Raw genomic sequence first — 26,490 nt, forward strand, 5'->3', positions numbered from 1 at the left:
AGAACATGACAAGCAATGTCAGGGAGATTATGATCACAACTGATATGTTGTTTGACAATTATATTGCCTTGTGTAGCAGTCAGGTTTTATTCCTTTATATATTCCTAAAATTTCGACTTAAAATTTGAGGCTTTGCCCCATTACCAAAACAACGTCACAAAAAAAAAGTTTTAAAACGACGATATGGCTTATAAATCATTGCCAAAACACTTAAGTGCGTACGACGGACCCTGCACTCAAAAAGCATCAAGTTGTTGCAACACAATAGCAGTGATTTCTTGACAGGACTGAAGCTCCTCGCATGTATACGTGCGTTTCATTAATGCGCTGACATTTCTGACAGCATCTAATAGATTTTGCTGGAAGCACAAAAAAATCTCAAATAAGTAAGTCTTGATCCACCAAAAATGTCACTATTCACAACAATAATTCACCTGCACGGGTTTTAATAAAATCATTTCAGTAGATGCATTGCGAAGATAGAGATGTACGGTTTCCCGGATTCTCAGTTGCACGTCGCCTAACTGACGAGACAAACTAGCCAGCACATCGTAGACTTCGTTGGGGGCTGTGAACGCACACTGTCGAAAGTCCAAAGCTGTGGCGTGTTGCATTTGCTGCTCATGCGCAATTTGCTTAAGCAAGTCAAGCAATGGTTGGGCCAATTGCTGAAGCACAAATTCAATAAAGTGTGTACAACTTTTTCTCAATTCTTGCTCTAACGCCTTTTTCACATCGGCCGTGGTCTCTTGAATCTGAGGCATGCCACGTGAAACAAGATTGACAATCCCATTTAGACCAGAGAAACGAAAGAGCGTTGATGCATCGACAAGCAATTCATTTAAAGCGTCGGCGCTGCTGGTAAAATCCAATGATTTGCTCCTTTGAGCAAATTGAATCTCAAAAGGTGTGATCTGCTCGCGGAGCGTCAGCAGATGTTTTACAAGAAAAAGCGAGCCATGAAGCTCTCCGTGATTGGCTGTAATGTCTGCTGAAGCCATTACTAACGACGCAGCACAAATTTGAATTGCATCTTGGGCCAATTCTTCAAAAATCTCGACCTACAGAATAAATTTGAATTTTTGGATATTTTTTTGGATAATCATTTCGCAAATACGTACCTTTACATAGTGATACCCCTTGGACAAACACATTAAAGTATGCTCTAATGATGGATACCACGTCGCATAGAGCGGTGCATTGACGTTTTCTGCTGCTTTGAGCTTTGTGGGGTAGTCTAGATCGCTCGGAGATGGCACAAAACCTTCAATCTCGTCTCGAATGTACTTTTGCATGCACAGAATCAAACGTTCTTGAGCGTCTTGGATCATGCGAAGCATTACTGGCTCGGTATAGCCAACGAGCGCAATTCGTGGAGTTATCAAACCTTCAATCACTTCACTCCGAAGGACTTGAATCCCTTCACATAGAATTTCCATATCCTTTTGAGCAAGAAATTGAGGTCGCATTGTATTGTACAAGAGTCCACTAAGCTGAAAGATAAAGCGTCTACAAAAGCACACAAGTCAGCACGAGTCTCGATAGATAGATATGTATCCAACATATGAGTAAATTACAGACTCAAAGGCCGTGTCATTCTCTTCTTGATCGTTTTCATCAAAAGACCCATTCACGGCTGGAAATTGAAACATCTCGTCGCTTGGGTCGTGATGAAAGAGCTTTTGAAAGAGTCGAAACTCAGCCTCGCACACCTTTAACAACTGCGTACAGCCCATGCGAAGTCCATTGACGAGATCAGACGTTTGAGAGACAGTATCGAGCCATGCGCCAAGAATTGGCGCCAATAAGTGCATCCGTTGTGTCGTATACGCATCAATGACTTCTCCTAGAAGCCGAATGTTTTCGAATCGATCTTGAAGCGTTGGAGTCTGCAATCGCTCAAGTTGCTTCGCGACTGCTGCTAGCGCCGGAGTAACGAGCAAAAAATTGACATAACACGGCGACGTTTCCTCCAATTGGCTTTGTAACGACGTCAATCGATCACGTGGTTGATGAGAAATAGCCTCTTTTTGAATGACTTCATTCACGGCGTCTTTTGCTGCTTCTAATCCACTCAGTGCATAGTCTTTCAGCTCCTGAATTCCTCCAATTGCAAGCGTCTTGTACGCTTCAATAAAACACGCCGAGTCTTTGTATTCTAGCTACAATTAGCATACTCACGAGATTGTTATCTTCTGTATTTAAAGAACAAAAAATTGCAACTTTAGTCGTACATGTTGCATTAAATACGCCACCGAGTGGTCAATTGTTTTTAATGCTTGCTCAAAGGCCGGCGTTGTGGGGTCCAGACCCCGTCGATGTTGATACACTTGCACAGCTTTGTTTGTATCGAGCGCAACTGTGGAAAACTTACGCAAAGTCGACGTATTTTTCATTAAAACGTGCTGTTTTGATTCGCTCGATGGAGCCGCATATTTCACGCCAAAGCCCAAAGTGTGGGCCACAGTATCAATCGCCGTAAAGTAAGGCATAGGCGCGGCAATTGATGCCACGCGAGTATCAAGAGCATCCACTTGTTGTAAAATTTCTTCAAAGCTTTGATACAAGGCTTGGGTCTTGGTCACTACCTGGGCATGACTTGCTTCCATTTCTGCCACGAGAGCTTGGGACGCATGGGCGTGAGCGTATACTGCGTTCCATTGTGACATGCACTGATCGATCTTGGAAGATACATGGATAAATGAAGGATCGAATTTGAACGAGGCGGAAGGGATGCTACTTGGACGTCGCGCAATGAAATCACGCAATGTCTCAGGCGCATTTGGATGCCGCTCGGAATAAAGTGGCGCATGCGCTTCTGCCTGAATCTTGAGCTGCACTCGACGCTCAAGCGAATGTAAAAGAGCATCCTGTTTCGACGTTAGACGCGTCTCCAAGACCCCGTGTGGTGCCATCGATGACAAGGTATTCGAAAAAAATTCGGTGTCTGAAATGTAGGTAAATATGGGATTTATTGATTATCATTGTAAAATAATTACAACTTGACTAGGGAATTATTGCAATTCGGACGAAACTTTGGTTTCAATGTTTTAAGCGATTCTTAATTTATTGGTACTCCACTGTACTCGCCATTGACAATGTGAACATGGTTTGTGCTGAACTCAATCCTTCACGGCTTCAACTTTATATATAGAAAAATCGGTGGAGGCTCATTAACTGATGCGTCATGCGCTTGCAAGAAAGGCTACACACTTTAACTATCAAGTAAACAGATGGGAAGCGAAAATAGGATTAGTAGTGTAGGTGGGTACGTCTTAACGCGGCCACGCTCTACTTAAGCACACACCCTAGCACAGCGAGGAAGCGATTGACCGTCTACTCTCGCGTGCAATGCGGGGGTTGTGGTGGGCGCGTTAGCGACCTCACCCAACACACTAAGTACTCTGGTTAAGTGTCGTCACGGGAGCGGTAATCCGGCTCCTCGTACGCACTTACCAAGTAGGAAGTAGTTTTCAGACTGGTTTATGCTTAATCATATCAAATATACATACCTATTTTCACCAATCATAAAATGTAATCTCGGTCGATAACGCTAATATGTATTGCGAGCTGTATCTTTCTAGATACGTCGCGCAACGGATACAATAGGTGTCATCCCTCCTATTGTGAATGCACCTATGTGCATCACATACATAAGGGTGGGTCATAATGTGAACTACACCCAAGTGGTGGGTCTAATTACTTTATTTAAGAGATTGACCATCCCCTTAAGTACACAAAGTGTGCTTAGAGGGGACCATGTAACATAAGGGCAACGTTAGCCCGTTACAACATCCCCTTCCCTTCAAGAACGATTTAACTTCGTCAAAGAGGAAGGATGGATTGCGAGCTGTTTTACACGCCGCCTAGTTTTCTCAGTCACTCTAGCGACCTGTGTTTACATACACGGCGAAAAAGTGCCACCTAAAAGTGGCAATGATGGTGGGTCGTCTACAAAGACACCCACTCAACCACACGCTAAGTGGACGCGCCGCGTTATAACGCTGGCAGCGTCTAATGCCTTACACGAATCGCCGACATCTACTGCTGCTGTCGCGTTAACTGAGCTTAAAGATCCATTCAACTTTAACAGCGACGATGCCGATCCGTCGCTCATTGTCGACTACAATGAGTCAACACCGTTGCCGTCACCTCATAGTAGTGATGTGGACAACGAGCTAATGAGGAAGAATGATGGCGCATTATTGCCCATCCTAACTTCCTCATTTATCACAACATGGAGACAGCAACATTTACGAAGGCTGTCTCGTCGTCTGCGCTGGATAGCGCAGCGACCATTAATGGGAGCGCTACCCAAAAAGACGCGTCCTCTTCTCCATTGGCTAAAACAACCACGTCTGTTGCTCAGACCATTATCCATAATTGTTTTGTAGCCATCCTTTAAATTCAGCGCGGAAAGATAGTCGACTTTCCCATGGAGTTTAACAAAACGTCTTTAAGCGGGATTGTCGATTGAGCCGGTATGGTCGCCGTGTTCAGCTTATTGGAACCATGTACCACGCGCTATCCACCTGTGGCTTTATGCACACAAAAGGTCGGGCTGCAGTGAGGCGATTAGACCACGCACATGTCCCGCCTTGGCTCGCTTGTCGAAGAACTCATCCATACAATCGACTTGTTCTTTTGGCAATGGCCATTGCCTAGTCACACAGTACTTCGTGCCAGGTTGGAGGTCTATTTCGTGCCCGATGCCCCTATCTGCTGGTAGGCGGCTCGACAATTCTTCTCGGAACACATTGCGATGTTTCACAGTACCTCAAAGAAGGGACACTCTCTCAAGGCATCCCAGCCTTGAGCAGCAAACCGTTTCATTTTATCCGTTTCTAGGACGCTCTCGTCGATTGTGGACGAAGAACAATAGTCCACCAGTCTCTTTTGGAACTGGTGTGACTATTTCGTGAATCTTCCCTTCCTTTAATTCGGCAAGGAACAGATCCCACGACATCTCCAAAGATTTACTATCTCCTCGGCAGATTTACTATCTCCTCAGCAGATTTAAAAACTTGCCGGAGCACCTCAACTGAGGATGCCTCCGCAATTTTGTCTTTGACGGCCTCGGAAACCTCGTTCGATGGCCCATCCTCTTTAATAGGAACTGATTTAAAGGTCACTCGTTTAGACGTGCGTCTGATCGTCCTAAGCTATCAAGTACTCGTTCTTCGAGTCACCACGACCTTTGACTAGGAACCGGGGGCCGTTGCTTTCCTGGCTAACGCACCCCTTCCAAACGCACCAGGCTCTTGGCACTGTGCCGGTTTATGCGACGCATGACTTCTTGTCAGCTCGCCGTCTACTGCCACAGGCTCTCGGCTCTGTGCAGGACATTCGGACGCATGACTACTTGTCATCGTCCTATTCACTACCTCAGTCTCCACGAGCTGGGTAGGAATTGGTGACGTTTGACATCCCGTCAACGCACCCTCAACTGTGTTCGACACGACATCAGTTGCATAGGCCTCTCGCAGGAGCACATCCTTTCCGGTGTCCTGCGTAGAGTTCGCAACTGTGCGTGTACGCCAGTCTATCCATGGTTGGTACTTTGCCAACCATGGCATGCCTAGGATGAGGTCATACGGACTCTCCATNTGAAACATCTCGTCGCTTGGGTCGTGATGAAAGAGCTTTTGAAAGAGTCGAAACTCAGCCTCGCACACCTTTAACAACTGCGTACAGCCCATGCGAAGTCCATTGACGAGATCAGACGTTTGAGAGACAGTATCGAGCCATGCGCCAAGAATTGGCGCCAATAAGTGCATCCGTTGTGTCGTATACGCATCAATGACTTCTCCTAGAAGCCGAATGTTTTCGAATCGATCTTGAAGCGTTGGAGTCTGCAATCGCTCAAGTTGCTTCGCGACTGCTGCTAGCGCCGGAGTAACGAGCAAAAAATTGACATAACACGGCGACGTTTCCTCCAATTGGCTTTGTAACGACGTCAATCGATCACGTGGTTGATGAGAAATAGCCTCTTTTTGAATGACTTCATTCACGGCGTCTTTTGCTGCTTCTAATCCACTCAGTGCATAGTCTTTCAGCTCCTGAATTCCTCCAATTGCAAGCGTCTTGTACGCTTCAATAAAACACGCCGAGTCTTTGTATTCTAGCTACAATTAGCATACTCACGAGATTGTTATCTTCTGTATTTAAAGAACAAAAAATTGCAACTTTAGTCGTACATGTTGCATTAAATACGCCACCGAGTGGTCAATTGTTTTTAATGCTTGCTCAAAGGCCGGCGTTGTGGGGTCCAGACCCCGTCGATGTTGATACACTTGCACAGCTTTGTTTGTATCGAGCGCAACTGTGGAAAACTTACGCAAAGTCGACGTATTTTTCATTAAAACGTGCTGTTTTGATTCGCTCGATGGAGCCGCATATTTCACGCCAAAGCCCAAAGTGTGGGCCACAGTATCAATCGCCGTAAAGTAAGGCATAGGCGCGGCAATTGATGCCACGCGAGTATCAAGAGCATCCACTTGTTGTAAAATTTCTTCAAAGCTTTGATACAAGGCTTGGGTCTTGGTCACTACCTGGGCATGACTTGCTTCCATTTCTGCCACGAGAGCTTGGGACGCATGGGCGTGAGCGTATACTGCGTTCCATTGTGACATGCACTGATCGATCTTGGAAGATACATGGATAAATGAAGGATCGAATTTGAACGAGGCGGAAGGGATGCTACTTGGACGTCGCGCAATGAAATCACGCAATGTCTCAGGCGCATTTGGATGCCGCTCGGAATAAAGTGGCGCATGCGCTTCTGCCTGAATCTTGAGCTGCACTCGACGCTCAAGCGAATGTAAAAGAGCATCCTGTTTCGACGTTAGACGCGTCTCCAAGACCCCGTGTGGTGCCATCGATGACAAGGTATTCGAAAAAAATTCGGTGTCTGAAATGTAGGTAAATATGGGATTTATTGATTATCATTGTAAAATAATTACAACTTGACTAGGGAATTATTGCAATTCGGACGAAACTTTGGTTTCAATGTTTTAAGCGATTCTTAATTTATTGGTACTCCACTGTACTCGCCATTGACAATGTGAACATGGTTTGTGCTGAACTCAATCCTTCACGGCTTCAACTTTATATATAGAAAAATCGGTGGAGGCTCATTAACTGATGCGTCATGCGCTTGCAAGAAAGGCTACACACTTTAACTATCAAGTAAACAGATGGAAGCGAAAATAGGATTAGTAGTGTAGGTGGGTACGTCTTAACGCGGCCACGCTCTACTTAAGCACACACCCTAGCACAGCGAGGAAGCGATTGACCGTCTACTCTCGCGTGCAATGCGGGGGTTGTGGTGGGCGCGTTAGCGACCTCACCCAACACACTAAGTACTCTGGTTAAGTGTCGTCACGGGAGCGGTAATCCGGCTCCTCGTACGCACTCCAAGTAGGAAGTAGTTTTCGGACTGATTTATATTTATAATCGTATTCAATATCAATACCTATTTTAAACAGTCAAAATGTCATCTCTACAGATAACACTTAATATGTATTGCGAGCGTATCTTTCTAGATACATCGCGTAACGGATGACGCTAGCCGTCATCACGCATGACGCTGGGCATCATTCCTCCTAATGTGAATGCACCCATGTGCATCACATACACAAGGGTTGGTCACAACTGTTTACCACACCCGAGTGTTGGGTCGAATTACTATTATTTAATAATTTACCATCCCCTTAAGTACACCAAGTGTATATAAAGGGACTATGTAATATTAGGGCAACTTTAGCCCTTTACAACACAGCAGCGAAGGATAGCGCTCTGAATCTGTGCGATTCCAGTTTTTTCTGTGACACAATTTGAGAGAGTTACAAACTATACAAAGCATAGCAAGTCAGCAAGTAATTATCGTGACTCCAATCAGTACATTAACGACCAGAACAATATGATGTAAAAGTCATTGAGCCAAAAAATGATTTAATTTTTAACCGATTGGCGAGTGAACACACTTCGGCAGAATATGGATCATACTTGTTCGTCGATAGCACCATTGCCTTAAGCTTCTCGTCACGTAGTACAGCGCGGAGCGACCACCTATTGTCTTCCGACTCGTCATTATAATTGCGCCAGCTCCAGAACGTCTAGCCTCCTTCTGCCTGGTTCAGTACTTTGAGTTGAGCCGCGGCGAACTCGTAGAACAAATCACGATAATTCTGAAACTTGTTATTCGTCGCAAAGCTCCACTTGCCAAGATAAAGGCGGTTGTGACACGGTCTCGAGTTCCATCGCGTCAATTTGAATTGAAATTCAATTTTCACGGACGTGTTCACTAATACCTCGTCGGCCACGTTGTCGACGCCCCATCGAAAGTAAGGGTGCCACTCCACCCACACATTTGAGTACGCAGGAGGTAACATGAAATTCCAAAATATATGAGCATCCTGCTCCAAAAGCATTGGTGCCACAGTCAATACGCAGTCGTTCCCAGTCGCGCGAATGCTTTGGTATGCTCGTTTGTAATAGTCGTACAGGACCTTACGGGTCGTATTGCCAAAAGGTTCATTCAAAAGGCCAAGTCCAAGAAACGCGCCTTCGTCTTTGTATCGATCGGCGAAGTACCTCACCAACGTGATTGTATTGTCAACATTAGCAGGATTTGATGACCAGAAGCTCCTACCAGCAACGCTCGGTAACGAGTGATCCATGCCATTCTGCGATTCTTTGGCGGCATTAACATTCACCATTACTGCAAGATTGTGCTTTTTGGCCCCATTTAGAATCAATTAATGGAGATACTTTAGTGTTCCTTTTGAATAGACCTTCCAGTCCGCCTTGCCCTTTAGACCATTCACGTCAAAGCCTGTAATTTAGTAGCCAATTGGTATTTGCACTGTATCAAAACCATAGGAAGCGATTTCAGTAATGTCGCTTTCATTAATAAATGTCGCGTGGTGATTGTCGAAGAACGAACGGATTAAATCCGGATCCGTGGCATTGGCGATGGCGATGTACTCGCCTTGATCAGAATTGTTGGTACCCGTCCAGAAGTTACCAGAAGAGGTCATCCACTTTTCGGCTTCAAGCCATGAGCCAAGATTTACACCTCTGCTTCGAAACGTTCCATTTCGAATGCTGTACTGTATGTGTGATTTCGAGGATTTCGAAGATTTGAAGCCGTTGGCATGCACTGTGCCAACATATTTGTTCCTATGAAAGTCGTTAAGTTATTAAAGGTCGTCGCTGAGGTAGTTACCACTGCGACAACAGCAAGAAGGGTCGTGATTGGCATCATGGCGCAGCGGTTTATTTACCAATGACAAAGCAAACGAAGAACTGACGACATCGGGTAGCTGATAGCTTTATGACTACTTCTCAATTTTCCGGCTAACCCACAAGTCGACTGTTTCGAAGATCCCATATCCTTCAAGCTTCTCAGCTCCACAGCCTTTACCGCTTTCTCTTCCGCCAGCCATCATGAAGAAACCAGCTTCTGCCTCTTCTCTCCTTCGTGCTGACAAGATTGCCTCTGTAACATCTGATACGGCTAAGGCCCTTGCTCTCAGCATCCCGTTCGATGCTGCAGCCGCTTACCCGCTCGAGATTTCTGCCGGAGCCAACTCCGCTGATCCCCGACTTAGCATCTCTGACGTCGGTGAAGAGCCTGCCGTAAGTATGCTGTCTTCTCCGTTGTCTTCGCTCATGCCGGCGTCGCCTCCACTGCCCGCTCTTCCCATTCATGTGACTACTGGGTTACCTGGTGCTGGGAGGCGCTCCGACGAAGCTGACATGAGCGATGCGACCGAACCAGTCGTATTGTCTCCGGTAGCCCCGGATGACGAAGAAAAAGCGCTATCTCCTCAATCACCGCCTACGGACGCTAATACTTATGTGGAAGCTGGTGATGGCGCTGCCTCGACTGATGCTGCTGATCGGCGTCCGACGATGGCTGACCTGCTGTTCCAGCAAGAGTCATTCGCCGCGAACATGCAACTGTCGACGCCGCTCGTCGTCGCGGAGACTCCGAAGCCTCTCGCGCTTGACATTGAAGCGATCGAGCGCCAATATGCCGCCGGTTGTGACTGGTCTGGCATTGTCGCTCGCATCGGTCAGTCTTGCCCGTACCCGCTCCCGCGCCAAGTTTGACATGGTAATTGAAACGGGGAAGGCGTTTGTGAAGACCCCACTGCAGAAGATAATGGCTGCACTCGTCGGCACGAGCCACGGAAACCGGGCGCTGAACCAGCTATACGAGGAGTTTCTCGTCGGCCAAGTATCCAAAATGCCGGGAGGCAACCTTCGACTCAAGGTGAAAACGCAGGCCGCGTGTTTAAAGCTCGAGCGAACGACCGTCAGCATCCTTGGAGGCGTGTACCCGTTCAAGCCGTTCGACGTCCTTGCGAACAAGTTTTTCTTGGACATCTCGAACGTCGAATCGGACACGGACACAGATCTGATGCTTCGCCGGCTATTTGATCTTGGTTGTCAGCCACTACATGACACGTTCCGCGACGTAAACCTGGCGACCCGCCTCACGTCTGCGACATGGCGAGTCTTCTTCCGCTCTAACAAGTGTCCGCAGCCGCTGCTTTTGAATGGCTCGGTGTGCGACCAAGTAATCTTTGACAACAAGCTTCACCCGGCGCACGGCAAAGACGAGCCGTTTCAGTCGGAACGTCTCCCGTTCGGCTTTCGGTCGATCCATGGGATCGACTTAGGTACGTCAGAGACCAGCCCTCGTCGTTTATCGTCGAAAGCGTCAACAACGAAGCCGTCAGTAAAGACTACAAAATCCACACCAAAGCTTACTTCGAAGACACTTCAACTGGCGGCGATCCCGCCACCGCTGCCGGCCGCTCGTGCCGGAACTCGTTTCTCCTCGCTCCGTAACGCTGGCGAGGTTGAAGAGAAGAGGGAAAGTCAGCTCCAGCCAGGAGCTCAGCATGCCCACCAACTTGTGGCACATCAACTCGCGAAGAAGGTGATTGACATCGACGACATCCTGTCGATCTTGACGTTCCAAGGATCGTCAGGGAAGATTTCACCTCCCTCGAGTCCGACGACCAAATCGACTAAGATGATGATGCTCACGGACGGTTTCACGACCGTTAAGAATAAAAAGAAGCGCATGAGAGGAGGTGTCGACTTCTCAAGCATGCTAACAAAGCATATCCCGCATCCGCTTGATGGTATTGCGACTAAGAACTACTTCGCGGAGCTGCAAACGATGTCCGCATCGTTTTAGAGCTTTGACGCGACAGCTGACCCAAAGTATGGCATGCGACACCAAATTGCGCCAGCCGAAGTAAAGATGCCTGAGACGCTTAAGTCGTCGAAGGAGGCTGCTTTCTTCGTGGAGAAGCGCCACACGAAGATCAGGAATGCAAAGAAGGCGTCTCCGGTGGTCGAAGTTGCGTAGGCGATGTTGAGCGATGAGAACACCGCGTTGCTCAACACGCTCCCCGACCTTCTTGCGGTCGCCGACTGCAAGGTGGAAGGCACAGTGAAGATTTTAGAGAACGCGTCGAACCCAGACCACGTATTGAAGAAACTCGTTGAGTCGGGTCCGGCGTTTGACAGCGCAATGTCACTCAAGATGGCCAGGGCCGGCAATGAGATCGCCGAGCTCGCCCAGCTGCACATGATCAATCGTGTGCTGAGTGCGACGACGCCGAGCGAAGACGTCACGTTCAGCGTGAAGTGGAAGAAGCTGTTGGGAACACCTGTGCCATAAAAGCGTGGAGAGCTGCTTAAAATCTGCGCTAAGTGGTGGACGTCAACGGATCAGGTCCGTGAGCTGTCCCGATTCGCCGAGGCTCTGAGTGTTTTTGAGCTCGCCCTGATGTCGGCAGCACCGACAATCTTCGCAAACGACCACTGGATCCAGTTCGTCACCGGCGAACCCGTTCAATGGGTCCCAGCTCACCACGCGCGCTTGCTACACCCCAATACTCTCCTGAAGCTGCTGCGGTCAGACCTCGGCGCACTATGCATGGAGTACTGGAGCCAAATCCAGTGGCAAGGCCACCTTCTTGATGAACTTGAGGAGCTTCGCAAGCTTGAGGGTGAGTACCCGGTCGACGAGTCGGTGCCGAAGCTCCAGGTCGGAGACGACGGGTCTGTGACGCTAGTCGCGGGCGGCCTTGCCACTCGCTGCTAAGGCGGACTCGGCTACACCTAACTGGACAAATTTGGTGTTCTCACTGTGAACACCAACGGCGTGAAAAAAAAACGGCCACCTCTATATCGAGCATCTGCTCTCCAGGTACTCGGTATCTTGTCTCCAAGACACCAAGTTCCCCGACCGCACACCTTCCGCTTCCACCTCGAGTCGATGTTCGCGCACAAGCTGTCGTGAGTGACGAGAATGCGCTGCTCGATCGACCGACATGAGGTCGAAGTAACGGCGTCTAGACGCTGCTGCGCTCCGACTTCCCCGGCTTCGACTCAGCTGCCGAGGTTCCCCACCTGACAATCTCAAGCCGCTACCTCGTTGAACGTGTGACGGTCGAGCTCGCCCCCATTTACATACACAATGTGTACGCGCCGGTGGACAAACAAGAAAAACAAGCCTTCTTCTCGAGTTTGACGACAGAGGGATTCGAAGAAGCCGCAACTCACTTAGTGCTCGGTGACCTGAACACTCCACTTGACCCAAGCCTCGACTGCTCCACGCCGGACTTCCGCTGCGACCCGAGTCGCTCGAGTTGCCTTGACTGGTTGGAGCGACTAGGCGTTGTTGACGCCTGGCGTATCCACAACGACTCGAAGCGCGTCTTAACCGGCCCGATGCCCCGCAAGAACCGGCTCGACTACGTGCTTATGTCCGAGTCGCTCTGCAACCGATTCTTCCACGGCGCCAAATACTTCAATTCAAAGCACGCAGGCGATCACCTCGCGCACAGTGTCAGCTTTAAGTCTAGATTCCTGCTGCACGGCCGAGGGTATTGGAAGTTTCCACGATACCTTCTCGACTATCCACAAGTCGTCTCGGCGATACAACGCGAAGCCAGCGACATCCTCAAGAAGCTCCGGTCGGCATCGAAACCGGGAAGGCTGTGGGAGACATGGAAGGTGAGGATCAAGTCGCAACTTCAGGACCTCCCGAAAAAAATTCGTACACAAGAGGCTCATGCCGTGGAGGAGGCTCGTGTTGCGCTTGACCGCGCAGCCACGCAGTACCGGACGGAGTCGGCCAAAGAGAACCGAGACGTGTAGGAAGCCGCTATGCGCGAGTACAAGGCGACGGTGACAAGGTCGAGCCAGTACAGTCAAGACGCCTCCTTTGACTTTCAAGCCGCGAATGCTGAAAAGTCGACGAAGCACCTTTTCCGTCCTCTCGACACCAGCCTTAGGCGCGTCTCCATCGAGGAAGTCATCACGCCAAGCGGACGCGTCTCTACCAACTCGCAGGAGATCTGCCTCCGGTTCCTCGAGCACTGGGGTTCCGAGATGGGAGACGACACTAGCCCTGGCGGCAAGGCACTTCCGCCTAATCAGGTGACTCAAAGCAAACTGCTGGACTCCGTCGTTCGAAAACTGCCTGAGCTTGACCGCGACATGCTGGACAGGGGCGTCAGCGCGTCAGACCTCGAGCTGGCGATCAAGCACATGAAGGCAACTTCGTCTTCTGGGATGGATGGCTTGACGGCTGGTTTCTACCAGGTCGCGCCGGCAATTTTCGGCGAGTGTTTCGCGTTGATATTTAGGAACAGACTCGAGTGCGGAAAGCTTTTGGCGTCGCAACGCAAGTCGGCGGTTATCCTGCTGCACACGAAAGGCTTTTGTGCTGACCCGGGCAACTATCGTTCGATCGCTCTGATACCGGTCGACGTCAAGGTGCTATCGAAGGCACTCACATTCCCTCTTCAGACTGTCATCGGCAAGCTGATCCACCCCGACCAGAAAGGTTTTGTCTGTGGCCGCTCGATCCACCATCACGTTCGCTTCCTCGCAGATCTTCAGGACCTTCTGACCAGCCGCGACGAGGAGGCCTATGCGCTGCACTTTCAACGTTGGACTTTCAAAAAGCGTTTGACCGCGTGAACTGGGAGTGCATGTTCAAGATACTCAAGCGCATGGGAATCGGAGATCGGACGACATTTTGCAGTGCTCCGCTCTCGGTATCCATCGCACCTGCAGCTCAGCTCGATACGCACGACTGAAGGCTCCGGTGCGATATTACCTATCCAATCGTGCGCGGGCTGATTGACCTCAGTCCCGATGCGATGAGGTCTCGGCAGCAGTCGTAATACCGGTATCCCATTCAGCCAGTCATGTATGGACAGCCGTATTCTCGATTTGCTTAACCAACGCTTCTACGACGGCTTCAAATCGTGGTATCGGCGCGCGCGGACATTGCGCGGCCGACTTCGCTTGGCGCAGACGATGGTTCTCTCGCGTTTGTGGCATTACACGCAGCACGTGTCGGTTACGGTAGCCATTGTCCGTCGGTGGCAGTCGATGCTGAACCGCTTCGTGCTGATTCGTAAGCACGACCGCAACGCCTCTCACATTAAGCTGATACCAAGCGAGTACTTGTACCGGCGACGCAGTCGGAGGTATTAAGGTCCCGTATCTGGACGCGCAGCTCAAGCGACAACGACTTCAGCTCCTGCTTAAGTTCGTGCCTTCAGCTCAGTCGGTAAAGTCTCGAAATTGGACAACGCCAAGCGTGGAGTTGCTGCGCTCGATTCTCCCTCGTTACGGTGGATGCCACGCGCTTGATCTCCTGACGATATCACCACGGCGACACGGCGCCATGATTGACTGGCGCCACACGTCGAGATGGTGGAAGTCAACGCGGACTTGGTGGCATCGCACATGCTGGGAGACCACGTGGCATGACCTTCCGATTGAAGAGCGTGCCAGCGATGGACTTCGACAACCGTTCTGGTTCAACTCCACCGCTGAGCTACAGTATGAACAGAAAACGCGCTTGGGCACGGCAACGGCGCATCGACGGTGCCTCGGTATGATACCTGAGCCCCAGCGGAGCTTTCGACTTCATATCTCGCACGTCTTCGGTCTCCGCTCGCTGGCAGACTTCACCTGTCACGGCAACGCGTGGCCAACTCAGCGCGAGTTTTCCGAACAATACGTGGACTTTTACCATAAGAGGGTGTCTCCAGGGCAGCAACTCAAGTGGCTGCGTGCCCTACACAGAGAGGCGACACAGATCGTGGATCAACTTGGTGCGCGACCTACTGTTCGGCCGACGCCTCATGGAGTTGCCTTGAGTTTGGAACCGCACGTAGACATAACGAGTAACGGAAAGCTGTGCTTGTTCCCAACGATACCAAGTCGGCCATCATTAGCATCGTTCGGACGCCAATGCCACCGCGGAAGCCGCACCCAATGAAGACTTACTCTGAAAGTGTGGACGAGAAGCAGATCAAAGCACACGTAAAGCTTTCAAAGCGACTGCGGACGATTTTACTGCCAATCTTTGAGGATCAGCAGTGGCGCCTTGCTTTTCGACTGCTGCCGATGCGCTCGCGCTTTTGGTTCTTGAACATCGTTCGCACTCCAAGCAATTTGGACAACAGCTGCCGCTCACATTCGGTTCTTCCAACGCAGAGTGTACTCAACTGAAGCCCAGGTCTCTCTCCAGGGAGTTATTTTCTACCTGGAGTCCTGTTCATCCGTCGAAGGTGGAGTCTTTTTTCTTCCCGGCTTCTCCAGTGTCTGCACACTCACTTAAGAAGAACGATATAGAAATCACGGGGTTCAAAATGTTGTTTGATAGTTTCGCCAAATCGATGGCTCCCATGAGCGTCATTTTGAAATTTTCCAGATTCTGCTCACGCGTACCCTCGACCAAAAAAGTGTTTTCCCAGCTGGTTTCCGCTGCATCACCCACTCACTGCCCCAAGTTTGGCTCAAAGTCTCTCTCTCCACTGCGGACTGTAATGTTTCCGTCTGCACCTGACAAGGAGACGGGGGGCATGAGCCCTGGGGGGGGGCAACGGAGAGTCTGACTGCCGGGCAGGTAGACGGCAATGTTGACAGCGAAAACTGAGCTGGCGAAGATAGCGAATGTTGGAGAATGGACGGGAGCAAGGGCTCGAACAGCGAAGAGGGATGCGCTTCGCCGGGCAAGGAGAGCGGGAGTATGGCTAGCGAACAGAGCGAGGCCTTCGCGCACAAGCACAGTGCCAACAGTGATGATGATGAGACCAAGACCGACAGTGGTGACGTTGCATTTATCGACCTGCGGACCTGCTGCCTGCTAATTGCGAGGATGACGTGGATGAAGTTCCGCGTTAACCTCTTCGATGGTGAAGGTGCAGGACCCTTGGTGATTGCAAGACGCGTTCTCCCTGGCGACAATGGCGTCCGAGTTCTCGAGCCCGGAGTTTACATTGTCGGAGCATTCAAACGCAATATGTGAGCTCACTGCTTTGCCATGCACGTGACCGAGGACGAAGATATCATCGTGCGTGAGGAACGCATCGACTCCGTCATTGGCGACCAGACTTGGCTGCGCATGATCAAGTTTATCCGCAGGGTGAAGGTAAAACACAACTTTAGTGAGTGACCCGCCCTCTGTACACCTGGAGCCGTTGTGCCTTTGCCTCTTAAGGTTCATTTACTCGGAAGACTGCACAGAAGGGACTCCGCCAATTGGACTTAGCGTACTCGTGGTGAGCCTTTCTCACCTCTCCAAGTCTGTTCGGCTAAGGTTATGAACCTATATCGGCCATTCTACGTTATGGAGATAGCAATCCGGGACCAACTGTTGTGCGCTGTGGGTTTCGAACCCACGACCTCCAGCTTATAGAGCGGGTGCGCCACTGCCTGAGCCAGGGAGGATTGATGTTTTTAAACGAAGATCGCCTCTACCCCGACACATCCTGGCCAGAAATAACACATTAAGACACATGATCAAGCAACGTTCAAGCAACATCCCATACCTAAAAGGTGTTAATTTCAAAACTGTGTAGATTAGTATTTATATCAGTGAAATTAGTCAGTTGCTGGTAGATTGAGAGGCCACTCAGTTTATTCTAATGTAATAGACAAACTTTTAACTGATAGCTTTATGACTTACTTGCTTGACCAGCCGGATAGTGAGAAGTTCATCCGTGCTGATTTTTAGCGCCAAGCTTATTGAAACATCTCTTTAGAAATCGGAATACTAAGGAATAGATTTGCCTACGCCCAACGTAGAAAGAATGCCAAATTTGCAAACAGGGTTCTAAAACATACCCGCTCTCACTTAATAATTGTTGTTTCTTTATTTCTAATTCAATTTAACAGTGAAAAGAAAAGCAAAAGTTTGCAATCCGGCGCATTGTCCAATCATTAAAAAAATAACCAATACAAACAAGTTTTGCATGAAAGCACGGGGTGCTTCCTACAAGATAAAGATGGCCTTCAGTCGTTCATCACGTAGAACGCTTCTCAGTGACCAGGCATTAAATTCGGACTCGTCTTCGTAAATGCGCCAGCTCCAGAACGTAAAACCCGCATCGGCTTGGTAAATGACATCCATCATGGCTTGACAAAACTCATAGTATTCTTCTAAATCGTCTGCAAATTTTCCGGATGTCGCAAAGCTCCACTCGCCCATAAAGAGGCGATTGTGGTGCTCACGTTCATTCCATTGACTCACGCTCTTTTGAAAATTCACTTTAACAACTGTTTGGGTCAATTCGACCTCGCTCGTGTGCTCGTATCCCCATACAAAATACGGGTGCCACTCCACCCACACATTTGTATACTGCGGCGCTTGCATAAAGTCCGTCATGGTATCGGGGTTTTGTTTGAACAAAAGGGGTGACACGCTCAAGATACAGTCATTGCCCGTCTTTCGAATCGCTTCGTACGCGGCTTCATAGTACGCATATAGCTTCACTTCGTCAGTAGACGCACTTGGTTCGTTTAACAAACCAATGCCTAGAAACGCATCCTCATCCTTATAGCGGTCGGCCAAAAATGTAGCCGTGGCAATTGTATTTGCAATGTTTTCGTCGTATGCACTCCAATGGGACTTGCCTGGGTCACTAGGTGACGAATGATCGGCACCATTCTGGGACCCCTTGGCCGCGTGAATGCCAATGAGCACCGCAACATTGTGCTGTTTGGCCCAATTTGTAACTAGTGCATCCAAATACTTTAAAGTGCCGTTCGAGTACTTTGACCACGCGGCCTCCTTACTTGGGTCGTCATTGTCAAATCCTACGATCCAGTAGCCTACAGGCACGCGGACAGTATTGAGCCCTGCGGCAGCTATTTCAATGATATCACCTTCGGTGATGAAAGTCTGGTGGTGTTGATCTAATTTTAAACGAATCGCGTCGGGATCGGAAGCTTTAGTGATAGCCGTAAATTCGCCTTTTCCCGCATCTTCACTTGGAACGCCCTGCCAAAAGTCGGCGGTTCGCGTCATCCAATGCTCTGCTACCAGCCAACCGCCGAGATTCACGCCTACGCTAGACAAGTCGCCGTTGCGAATGCTATATTGGACGTGGTCGAAATTCTGCTCGGTCGACGCGATAACAGAAGCTTTTAGCACCTCAGTCTGCTCTTGCTTGTTAGTCGTAGAAGTACTGTCGTTCTCATTATATAAAGTCGAAAAGCTTTGATTAGTTTGCGATTTTCTCTTACAAGATGATACTTTGTCCACCGACTTGACGTCTTCGTCTTTCAAAAGTGTCGAAAACGTTGCCGCATCCGTTAACCTCACCGCTAGTGTAGTTGTTACTGTGATGAGGAAGGTCCACCGACAAAGCATGATACACGATTGATGAGTGCTAAAGTGACCAAATTGAATTGTGAGAGACCATGACAAGGTTGGTCATCGGTCTTTCAAGAGGTAAGCACTCGAGTTCGATACTTGAATACTTGACAGACCACAAGCATCAACTGTACTGTTAATGGATACAAGCTCTTTGATCCATCAAAATCAGATTTTCATCTCTCTTGCATTAGTTTTTTGCTGACCTCAACTCCCTTTGCCACAAGACATCGATGAAATTAACGGTCAATTCCTAATAAGTGTTCCATTAAGTCAAGAATGCGCTGACGCGATAAATGTCAATGCTTTTTGAAATTTATACCGCTCTTAGTGCAAATTGAATGAATCGACAAAATATGACGCGATAAATGTCAATGCTTCTATAAGAAATGTATCCGTCACGTAAGTGGCAGAAAAGGTGTCAACCAAAAACACCCACATGCTTTTTGAAATGTATCCGTCACGTAAGTGGCAGAAAAGGTGTCAGCCAAAAACACATCCTTTTTCAAATAAAAAGTAAAAAAAATCACAACACAGAAATTCGTATTTCTGACTTTTATCCCTTCCTCTCTACACGTCGAGTGCTTTTTTAATGATGCGATCTTGCTCAATCTGGTGCACTGCATTGTACCCCGTCGCGGGCGCTGCAGCGGGCGCACGTCCAATGTATGCCGGTCGACGAGAATCGCTATTCAATTGCGTCAATGCCGTCTCGATTCGTGGCGACACGTACGTCCAAAAGCCCATATTCAAAGGCTCTTCCTGCACCCACTTGATGTCGGCATTCGGATACCGTGCTGCTTGTTCCGCAACTTTATCAAACGGGAACGGCGCAATCTGTTCCACGCGCACAATCGCAACATGTTGAATCCCCTTTTCCTGACGTGCTTGCATTAATTCGTAATAAATCTTTCCCGAACAAAACACAACGCGCTTCATTTCCTCTTCCTCAACCAATTCGTTCGACAATACTTCCGGAATCAAGCGTTGAAATTGCGTCCCCGTAACCATGTCGTCAAGTTTCGACGATGCTTGACGTAATCGCAATAAATGCTTGGGTTGTACCGAGATCAACGGTTTACGAAAATCCCGATGAATTTGACGACGAAGTACGTGAAAGTACTGTGCTGGCGTCGAACAATACACAACTTGCCAGTTTGTATGCTGAATCTGCATGCGATTCTCTTCGTCCATTAATGGCACGACGTTCGGATCATCGTCCGTGTTTTGTAAATACCGTTCAATACGACACGAAGAGTGTTCCGCTCCTTGGCCTTCGTACCCATGCGGCAAGAGCATCACAAGTCCCGATTGACGCATCCACTTGTCTTCACCGGCGCTTAGAAATTGATCAATCATAATCTGGGCACCGTTGGCAAAATCGCCAAATTGCGCTTCCCACATTACAAGAGCATTGGGATTTTCCAACGAATATCCAAGTTCAAACCCCAAGACACCAAATTCCGAGAGAGAGCTATTGGATGCCACAAATTCAGCTTGTGTGTCCGGAACAGCATCGTCTCCTGACGTCTTGTACTCGAGAGGTGCCGACGGAAGCGTCTTGGTAACGAGATGATTTAAAGGCACATACACGTCGTTTGTTTCTTGCTCATGGAGCACTGCGTGACGGTGACTAAACGTTCCACGCTCAACGTCTTGACCACTAATACGGACGTGATTCCCTTCCAGCAAGAGCGTCCCCCACGCCAGGGCTTCGGCCGTACCCCAATCAATGCCTTCGCCCGTTTTAATGGCATTCTGTTTTGCTGTCATAATACGATCAAGTTGACGATTGACTTGAAAACCAGGTGTTACGGTACTAATTTTCTCGCCCACGTGTTTCAAAACGTTCATATGAACCCCCGTGGGACGAATTCGAGACTGTTGATTCGGACTCTTGAACGATTCCCAACGATTCGCAAGCCAATCGCTTTGTTTCACGTCTTCCCACTTTTCTGTCTCGTCAAACGTGCGTTGGAAAAACGCCCACACTTTTGAAACAATCGCGTCACACTCGTCTTTGGTCGCCGTGCCAGCACGCACAAGGTCTTCCAAATACTTGTCCAACACGGATTTCATCTGTCCAATGCGTTTGTACATTAACGGTTGTGTAAAGAACGGATTGTCAACTTCATTGTGGCCAAACCGACGGTAACACGTCAAGTTAATAATCACGTCGGAACGCCACTTTTGACGCCATTCTGCTGCGAATTCAAACACTTTGACAACCGAGACGGGATCATCGCCATTGACGTGCAAAATCGGCACGTCCATGGCTTTCCCCAAGTCGGTGCAATACTGCGACGACCGTGAGTTCTTGGGATCCGTTGTAAAGCCAATTTGGTTATTCACCACAACGTGAACCGTGCCACCCGTGTGGTAATTGTCTAGTCCGGACAAATGCATTGTTTCATACACGACACCTTGGCCACTAAACGCAGCGTCGCCATGAAGCAATAATGGCATCACTTTCTTCTCGGCATCGGCATTGTTGCCCAAGTAAAACTGTTTCGCACGAACTTTACCAACAACGACGGGATCAACGGCTTCTAAATGCGATGGATTCGCAACAAGCGAAAGATGCACTTGACGTCCATCCGGATACGTGCGATCGTAAGACGTTCCAAGGTGATACTTGACGTCTCCAGCATTGGACCAGTCCTCAACATCCCGTTCATTATACGACTCGACATCAATGTGTGTGCCTTGAAATTCCTTGAATATTTGCTGAATTGGCTTTCGAATGACGTTCGACAAGACATTTAAACGACCTCGATGGGGCATGCCAATCACTAAATGCTCCATGCCGAGTTCCGTGCCTCGATCAATCATGAATTTAAGACCGGGAATTAAACTCTCGGCGCCATCGAGTCCAAATCGTTTCGTTGTATTGTATTTATTGCCAAGAAATCGCTCAAAGACGACGGAAAACGCTAATCGCTCGAGAATGTGCATTTTTTTCTTTTTAGGTTCGTCATCATGAACCAAATGCTCCATTTTCTCACGAATCCAATTGCATTGTTTGCGGTCGAGAATATGCATGTATTGCTAACAATAGTACGTACAATACAATGTATGTTAGAAAAACGATTTTAAAAGCACGAACGCAATTGATCCAACGGCCTTACCACGCCAATAGAGCTGCAGTACGTTTCTTTGAGACGCTGAATGATCTGTCCAAGAGTCATATTATTGCTGCCATCAGCTAATTCTTCAAGAAAACCAGATACTCCCGACGAGCTGCAAACGAAAAAAATAATATTTTTAGCCACACGTGTATACAGTGTATATTTATGGCAACCACCACCAAAAAGTGGCAATACGTACAAGTTCGTAGGAATGGCAATGACACGATCGAGATCCTTTTCGGTAAAGCCGTACATTTTAATGTCCAGAACAGGTAGCTGGGGACGATCTTGAAGCCCCAGTGGATCCAAGTTGGCCGCTTCGTGACCACGTACTTGATAGGCACGAATCAGGTAACTCAAGCCCAATGCGTCGTTCTGGGCGGTGGACGACGATGGAGCACCACCGACGGACCGCACGGGCGTCACACCCTGTTGGATAGTCGGAGGTGGAATAAACGCTTCGCCAGGTACACTACCGCTCTCAACTTGGCGGAAGTATACATCCCAGGACTTATGCACACTGCCACAAGTGTATACCAAAGATGTGTCGTGTCAGTGGCAAATAATCACAAAGTGATGGTCACTTTGCCTTTCTACATGGCAAAATTAACAACACGCACCTTTTTGGGTCACTCTGCCAGCTCAAATACATTCCCTCCACATAAGCATTATTGTTGCCGGTCATAAAGGTCTCACTAGGGTGCGGCGTGCTTGAAAAAGCGCGCGTCCAGCGGGCACTAACGTTGCAGGGAGCATTATAGCGAGAGGGGCCTACGCGCGCAGACAACACGCTCACACGCACGCTGCGATGCAAAGCTTTGGCAAGCCACTGTTGTGTCATTAAATCCGGCAAAGTCCCGCTAATGGGGCGTAGATAGGAAACTGAGGCTGAGATTAATCGCCGACGTGCTGTCCTGAAATCATGCATATGCAAAGTAAGAGGTCAACCGGATTTTCACAACGAAAAAAAGAATTGCTAATTTAGGTATAAAGTTTAAAAGTGTACTTATTTTGATAGATCTAGCGACTTGTCGTATGGAACATCTCCGCAAGTCGTTTGTCGGTGAGAAGTTTTTGCAGAGACCAGTCCTCTACATTCGTGTTGCCAGTCGTTGCGACTTTCCACGTCCACAGTGTCCATCCCCCTTCTGCGTCTTCGTGCACTTTCAATTGCTCCATGGCAAATGTGTAGAACAAGTTTGGATTGTTCTGACGCATGTTACAAGCTGTTGCCAAACTCCACTCGCCGATGAACAACCGATTATGCTTTTCGCGACCATTCCACTTGGCAACGCGTCCTCTATACTCCTTTTTCACCGCAATACTTACCACCTTTTCAGCCGGCGTCTGTTCGTATCCCCAAATGAAGTACGGGTGCCATTCTACCCAAACATTGGTGAAAGTAGGCGCTTCTAGAAACCCCACCATTTCGTCAGGGCTCTGTTTCTGTAGCATTGGCATCACACTTAGTATGCACGTGCTTCCTGTCGACCGCACTGCTCGATAGGCGTCCTTATAGTACTGGTACAAAACCTTTTCATTCGTAAGGCCATCGGGCTCATTTAAAAGACCAATGCCAAGGAATGCGACGTCATTAAGATACCGAGCGCCTACAAAGCGGGCAACTTCGATTGTATTGGCAACGTTCTCAGAATATTGGCTCCAGAACGCGTGTCCCGGAGATGTAGGGGACGAATGCTCCGCTCCGTTTTGAGACCCTTTGGCGGCATGCAGGCTAATTAGCACGGCGACGTTGTGGGTTTTCGCCCAGTCTCGAATGAGAATGTCTAAAAACTCGATCGTTTCTCGCGTGTACGCTTGCCACTCATGTTGATTGAACGGATCGTTGTTATCGTAGCCTAATATCCAGAATCCTATTGGGACTCGAACCGTATTGAGACCGGCAGCAGCGATTTGGATAATGTCGTCTTCCGTTATAAATGTCGCATGGTGCTCTCTCAGCTTTTCTCGAATAGTTCCTGGACTCGACGCTTTCGTGATACTCGTGTATTCACCAGAATTAACGAAGCGACTGTCAAGGCCTTGCCAGAAAGACGCGTCTGTTGTCATCCAGTGTTCGGCAACGAGCCAACCGCCGAGGTTGACCCCGCGACTTTTGACAAACCCATTACGAATGTCTGCCTGGATGTGGTGATATTCTACTGAAGTGTCTAAGCTAGTGATATTGTTCGGGTAGTTGCTATTAGCGCTCACAAACGTCGTCACAACCGATAGTGCTGCAAAAAAATAGTCAAATAAAGGCATCGTGGGCTCGAAAATGCGAACTTAAATGCACGAATCGCTTCAATGTCGAATTTCGTGCTATGAGAGGAGAACGAAAGAGCTTGAACCGGCTTAGTCCGCTTCGTTTAGGATGCAACCGCGGGTGAAAGAGAAAACGGCGGAAGTATTTGTCAACGTGGTCGGCAATAAACTTCATGAACCAGCTTGAAGGCTAGCTCGTGCTATTTAGAGGTCACTCATGTGGACAATGGAGAAATTGCGTGCATTCTGCATTATCAGACAAAGATGGTTGTTGATCTTTGTGGGTGCGACTATTAGTGAGCGAATTATTCATCGACAATTCCGAAGTAGGAATCGACCTGAGTTTGATTAAAGAATTTGCGTCGTAGATGTATAAGTGCACAAATGGCGGCGTGAATTTGGACGTCCTAGAAGCCTACCTCTCATGGTGATTAAGTTATATCATCTTCAAGAGTTCCTGAGAAAAGTCCAGCTGCTTTCCAAATTCAATACATGTCTTAAATAAAAGTGACGTGTTCTAGCTTCTGACAAATCTTAACGAAATCTGGCTGAAAACTTCTAAGCAGATATGTTTGGTTTCCTAATTTTTAGTGACGGCCAGGTAGACATTAGCAAACGCCTTATAACTATTCGGAAGGTGTGTTTGAGTAAGGCCTTCATTTTACTAAAACAAATTATTGTTTTGTACACTTCACCTAGTAGAGAATATATTTACATGTATTAGTAACGGAGGTGTAATGTGTATATTTCAACCGATTCCTTTCGCAAGCACTGGTTTCGTGCAGCAAGCACCAGAGCACAACGCTATCGCACATGCTTTAACGCGTCTGGGTATTAAGCGCCAGCATCCTCTCGCATTTGCAGTCGGACAATTATTTCTGATCCTAAAAGACATCTTCTGAATGATCTAGGCGTGCTCGTCGACAATTCATTTTTTTTCTTTCCTAAAAGCGCTTTACTTGCACGTCCGTGTCGAAGACATAGGAATAATTTTAGGAGCACTCCTTGGTGTCAGCTGTAATATTCGTGAGCTTTTTAATTGCTTGCTCGACTCAAAATGTGATGCTCTCCTACACAGTTGCTTTCGCTATAACAAAGTTTAACTTATCGTTTCCACGTTGGAGTCGGATTCTGATCTTTTTTATCCTTTTAAAAGCCTAAGCAAGCTTTGCGTATTGCTGACCAAAGCGTCATGCGTCTCTTTGCTGCGATCTTTGAAAGTCAATTCTTGTCGCGTCACGTTTGCATAAATCTCAATTAATATTCGAAAAACAAAAAAGATATTACGAGCCAAATAAATTCGATTGCAAAAAAAATAGACGAGTACTACAGCAATTCCGTGGCACAACAACAAGCGCGAGCCTGAAGCACTAGCCCATGCATTGGTTAGCAACAGCATGCTTCAACAACTTTTCAATACGCTTCGTTTCTTGTTGTTTTAGATTCTCATACGCACATAATTCCTTGTGTTTCAATCCGACAGCTTCAACGACAACGCTACTTGTATCCACTTTCAAGCCCGCAACCTCCAAGATGTCCTTTTGAAATCGCAGCGTATCAATCTTGGGTTTAAATATTGAAAGTTCTTTTATTGGCACGACAAAATACACCTCCACGGGCTGAACACGATGACTTTGCAACGATTCGGTCAAGTTGCGTAGGAGCGATGCAAAGTATTGGTATTTGAATGAGTGTTTTTCTGCACGCGTAATTTGAACAATCCGAATGCGTACAGTCGGTATTCCAGTGTTGTCGATTGATTTTTCCTCGTACACCGCGTCGTAACCACCTTGATTCCACAACCGAGGAACAGTCCATTCCTTTGATCGGTCTTCCATGGTCGGTCGATATGGGAGAAGAACCGACCTCCTACACGCTTCATTTATCATGTAGAAATACCTCTCCATCCTGACTGATTTGAAACACTCAACTCCACCATAAAAGAGCTTCGCAAAAAAACACAGCTCGAAGAATTGTCCGTCCATCGACGGCTTAAATGTAAGAAAGGCAGAAATATTTTGAACGAAGTCAGGGCCATAGATTCTTGCAAGCTCTCTCGCCACAACAAAAAGCTGCACCATTGCTGTAACGGGCTAAAGTTGCCCTTATGTTACACAGTCCCCTTTAGTACACCTGGTGTTCTCAAGGGGATGGTGTAACGGGGTGTATCGTTACATGAAATTAACACTAAAAGGTTGTTAATTAATATTATCTAAAAGGTAGATAATATTTGGAGGAAATTACTTTAAATAGTAATTTCCTGAATTCTTATCCATAAATAGGTAGAGACCATTATGTCTATTTATTCCGCAGACTAATCAGCTGTAGAAGTAATCAAAGAGAGTTACGAGATAAGATAGATAAGAATTCATTTACATGTTT

The 26,490-nt window shown here is 48.0% G+C and overlaps 4 protein-coding genes across 4 annotated transcripts; all 4 read right to left on the reverse strand.

Annotated features, from left to right (window-relative positions):
• Positions 1-27: 27 nt before the first annotated feature.
• CCR75_006251 (uncharacterized protein) lies at positions 28-2,915 on the reverse strand (the record flags this gene model as incomplete). The annotated part of the gene is made up of 5 exons (XM_067964321.1): positions 28-359; positions 435-1,061; positions 1,122-1,509; positions 1,534-2,162; positions 2,235-2,915. 5 exons carry the CDS (start codon positions 2,913-2,915, stop codon positions 237-239), a joined length of 2,448 nt encoding a protein of 815 aa, XP_067819435.1. The 3' UTR covers positions 28-236.
• A 5,202-nt stretch (positions 2,916-8,117) lies between these two features.
• CCR75_006252 (uncharacterized protein) lies at positions 8,118-8,720 on the reverse strand (the record flags this gene model as incomplete). Its single annotated transcript, XM_067964322.1, has 1 exon — positions 8,118-8,720. One exon carries the CDS (start codon positions 8,718-8,720, stop codon positions 8,118-8,120), a length of 603 nt encoding a protein of 200 aa, XP_067819436.1.
• A 39-nt stretch (positions 8,721-8,759) lies between these two features.
• Positions 8,760-24,108, reverse strand: CCR75_006253 (uncharacterized protein; the record flags this gene model as incomplete). The annotated part of the gene is made up of 8 exons (XM_067964323.1): positions 8,760-8,836; positions 8,879-9,183; positions 17,337-18,659; positions 19,290-21,763; positions 21,844-21,955; positions 22,043-22,363; positions 22,464-22,659; positions 22,872-24,108. 8 exons carry the CDS (start codon positions 24,106-24,108, stop codon positions 8,760-8,762), a joined length of 6,045 nt encoding a protein of 2,014 aa, XP_067819437.1.
• A 1,370-nt stretch (positions 24,109-25,478) lies between these two features.
• On the reverse strand, positions 25,479-25,946 carry CCR75_006254 (uncharacterized protein; the record flags this gene model as incomplete). The annotated part of the gene is made up of 1 exon (XM_067964324.1): positions 25,479-25,946. The coding sequence occupies one exon, from the start codon at positions 25,944-25,946 to the stop codon at positions 25,479-25,481; it is 468 nt and encodes a 155-aa protein (XP_067819430.1).
• Positions 25,947-26,490: the final 544 nt, after the last annotated feature.

Source organism: Bremia lactucae, linkage group LG16 (assembly GCF_004359215.1).
Source record: "Bremia lactucae strain SF5 linkage group LG16, whole genome shotgun sequence".
Taxonomy (NCBI): domain Eukaryota; phylum Oomycota; class Peronosporomycetes; order Peronosporales; family Peronosporaceae; genus Bremia; species Bremia lactucae.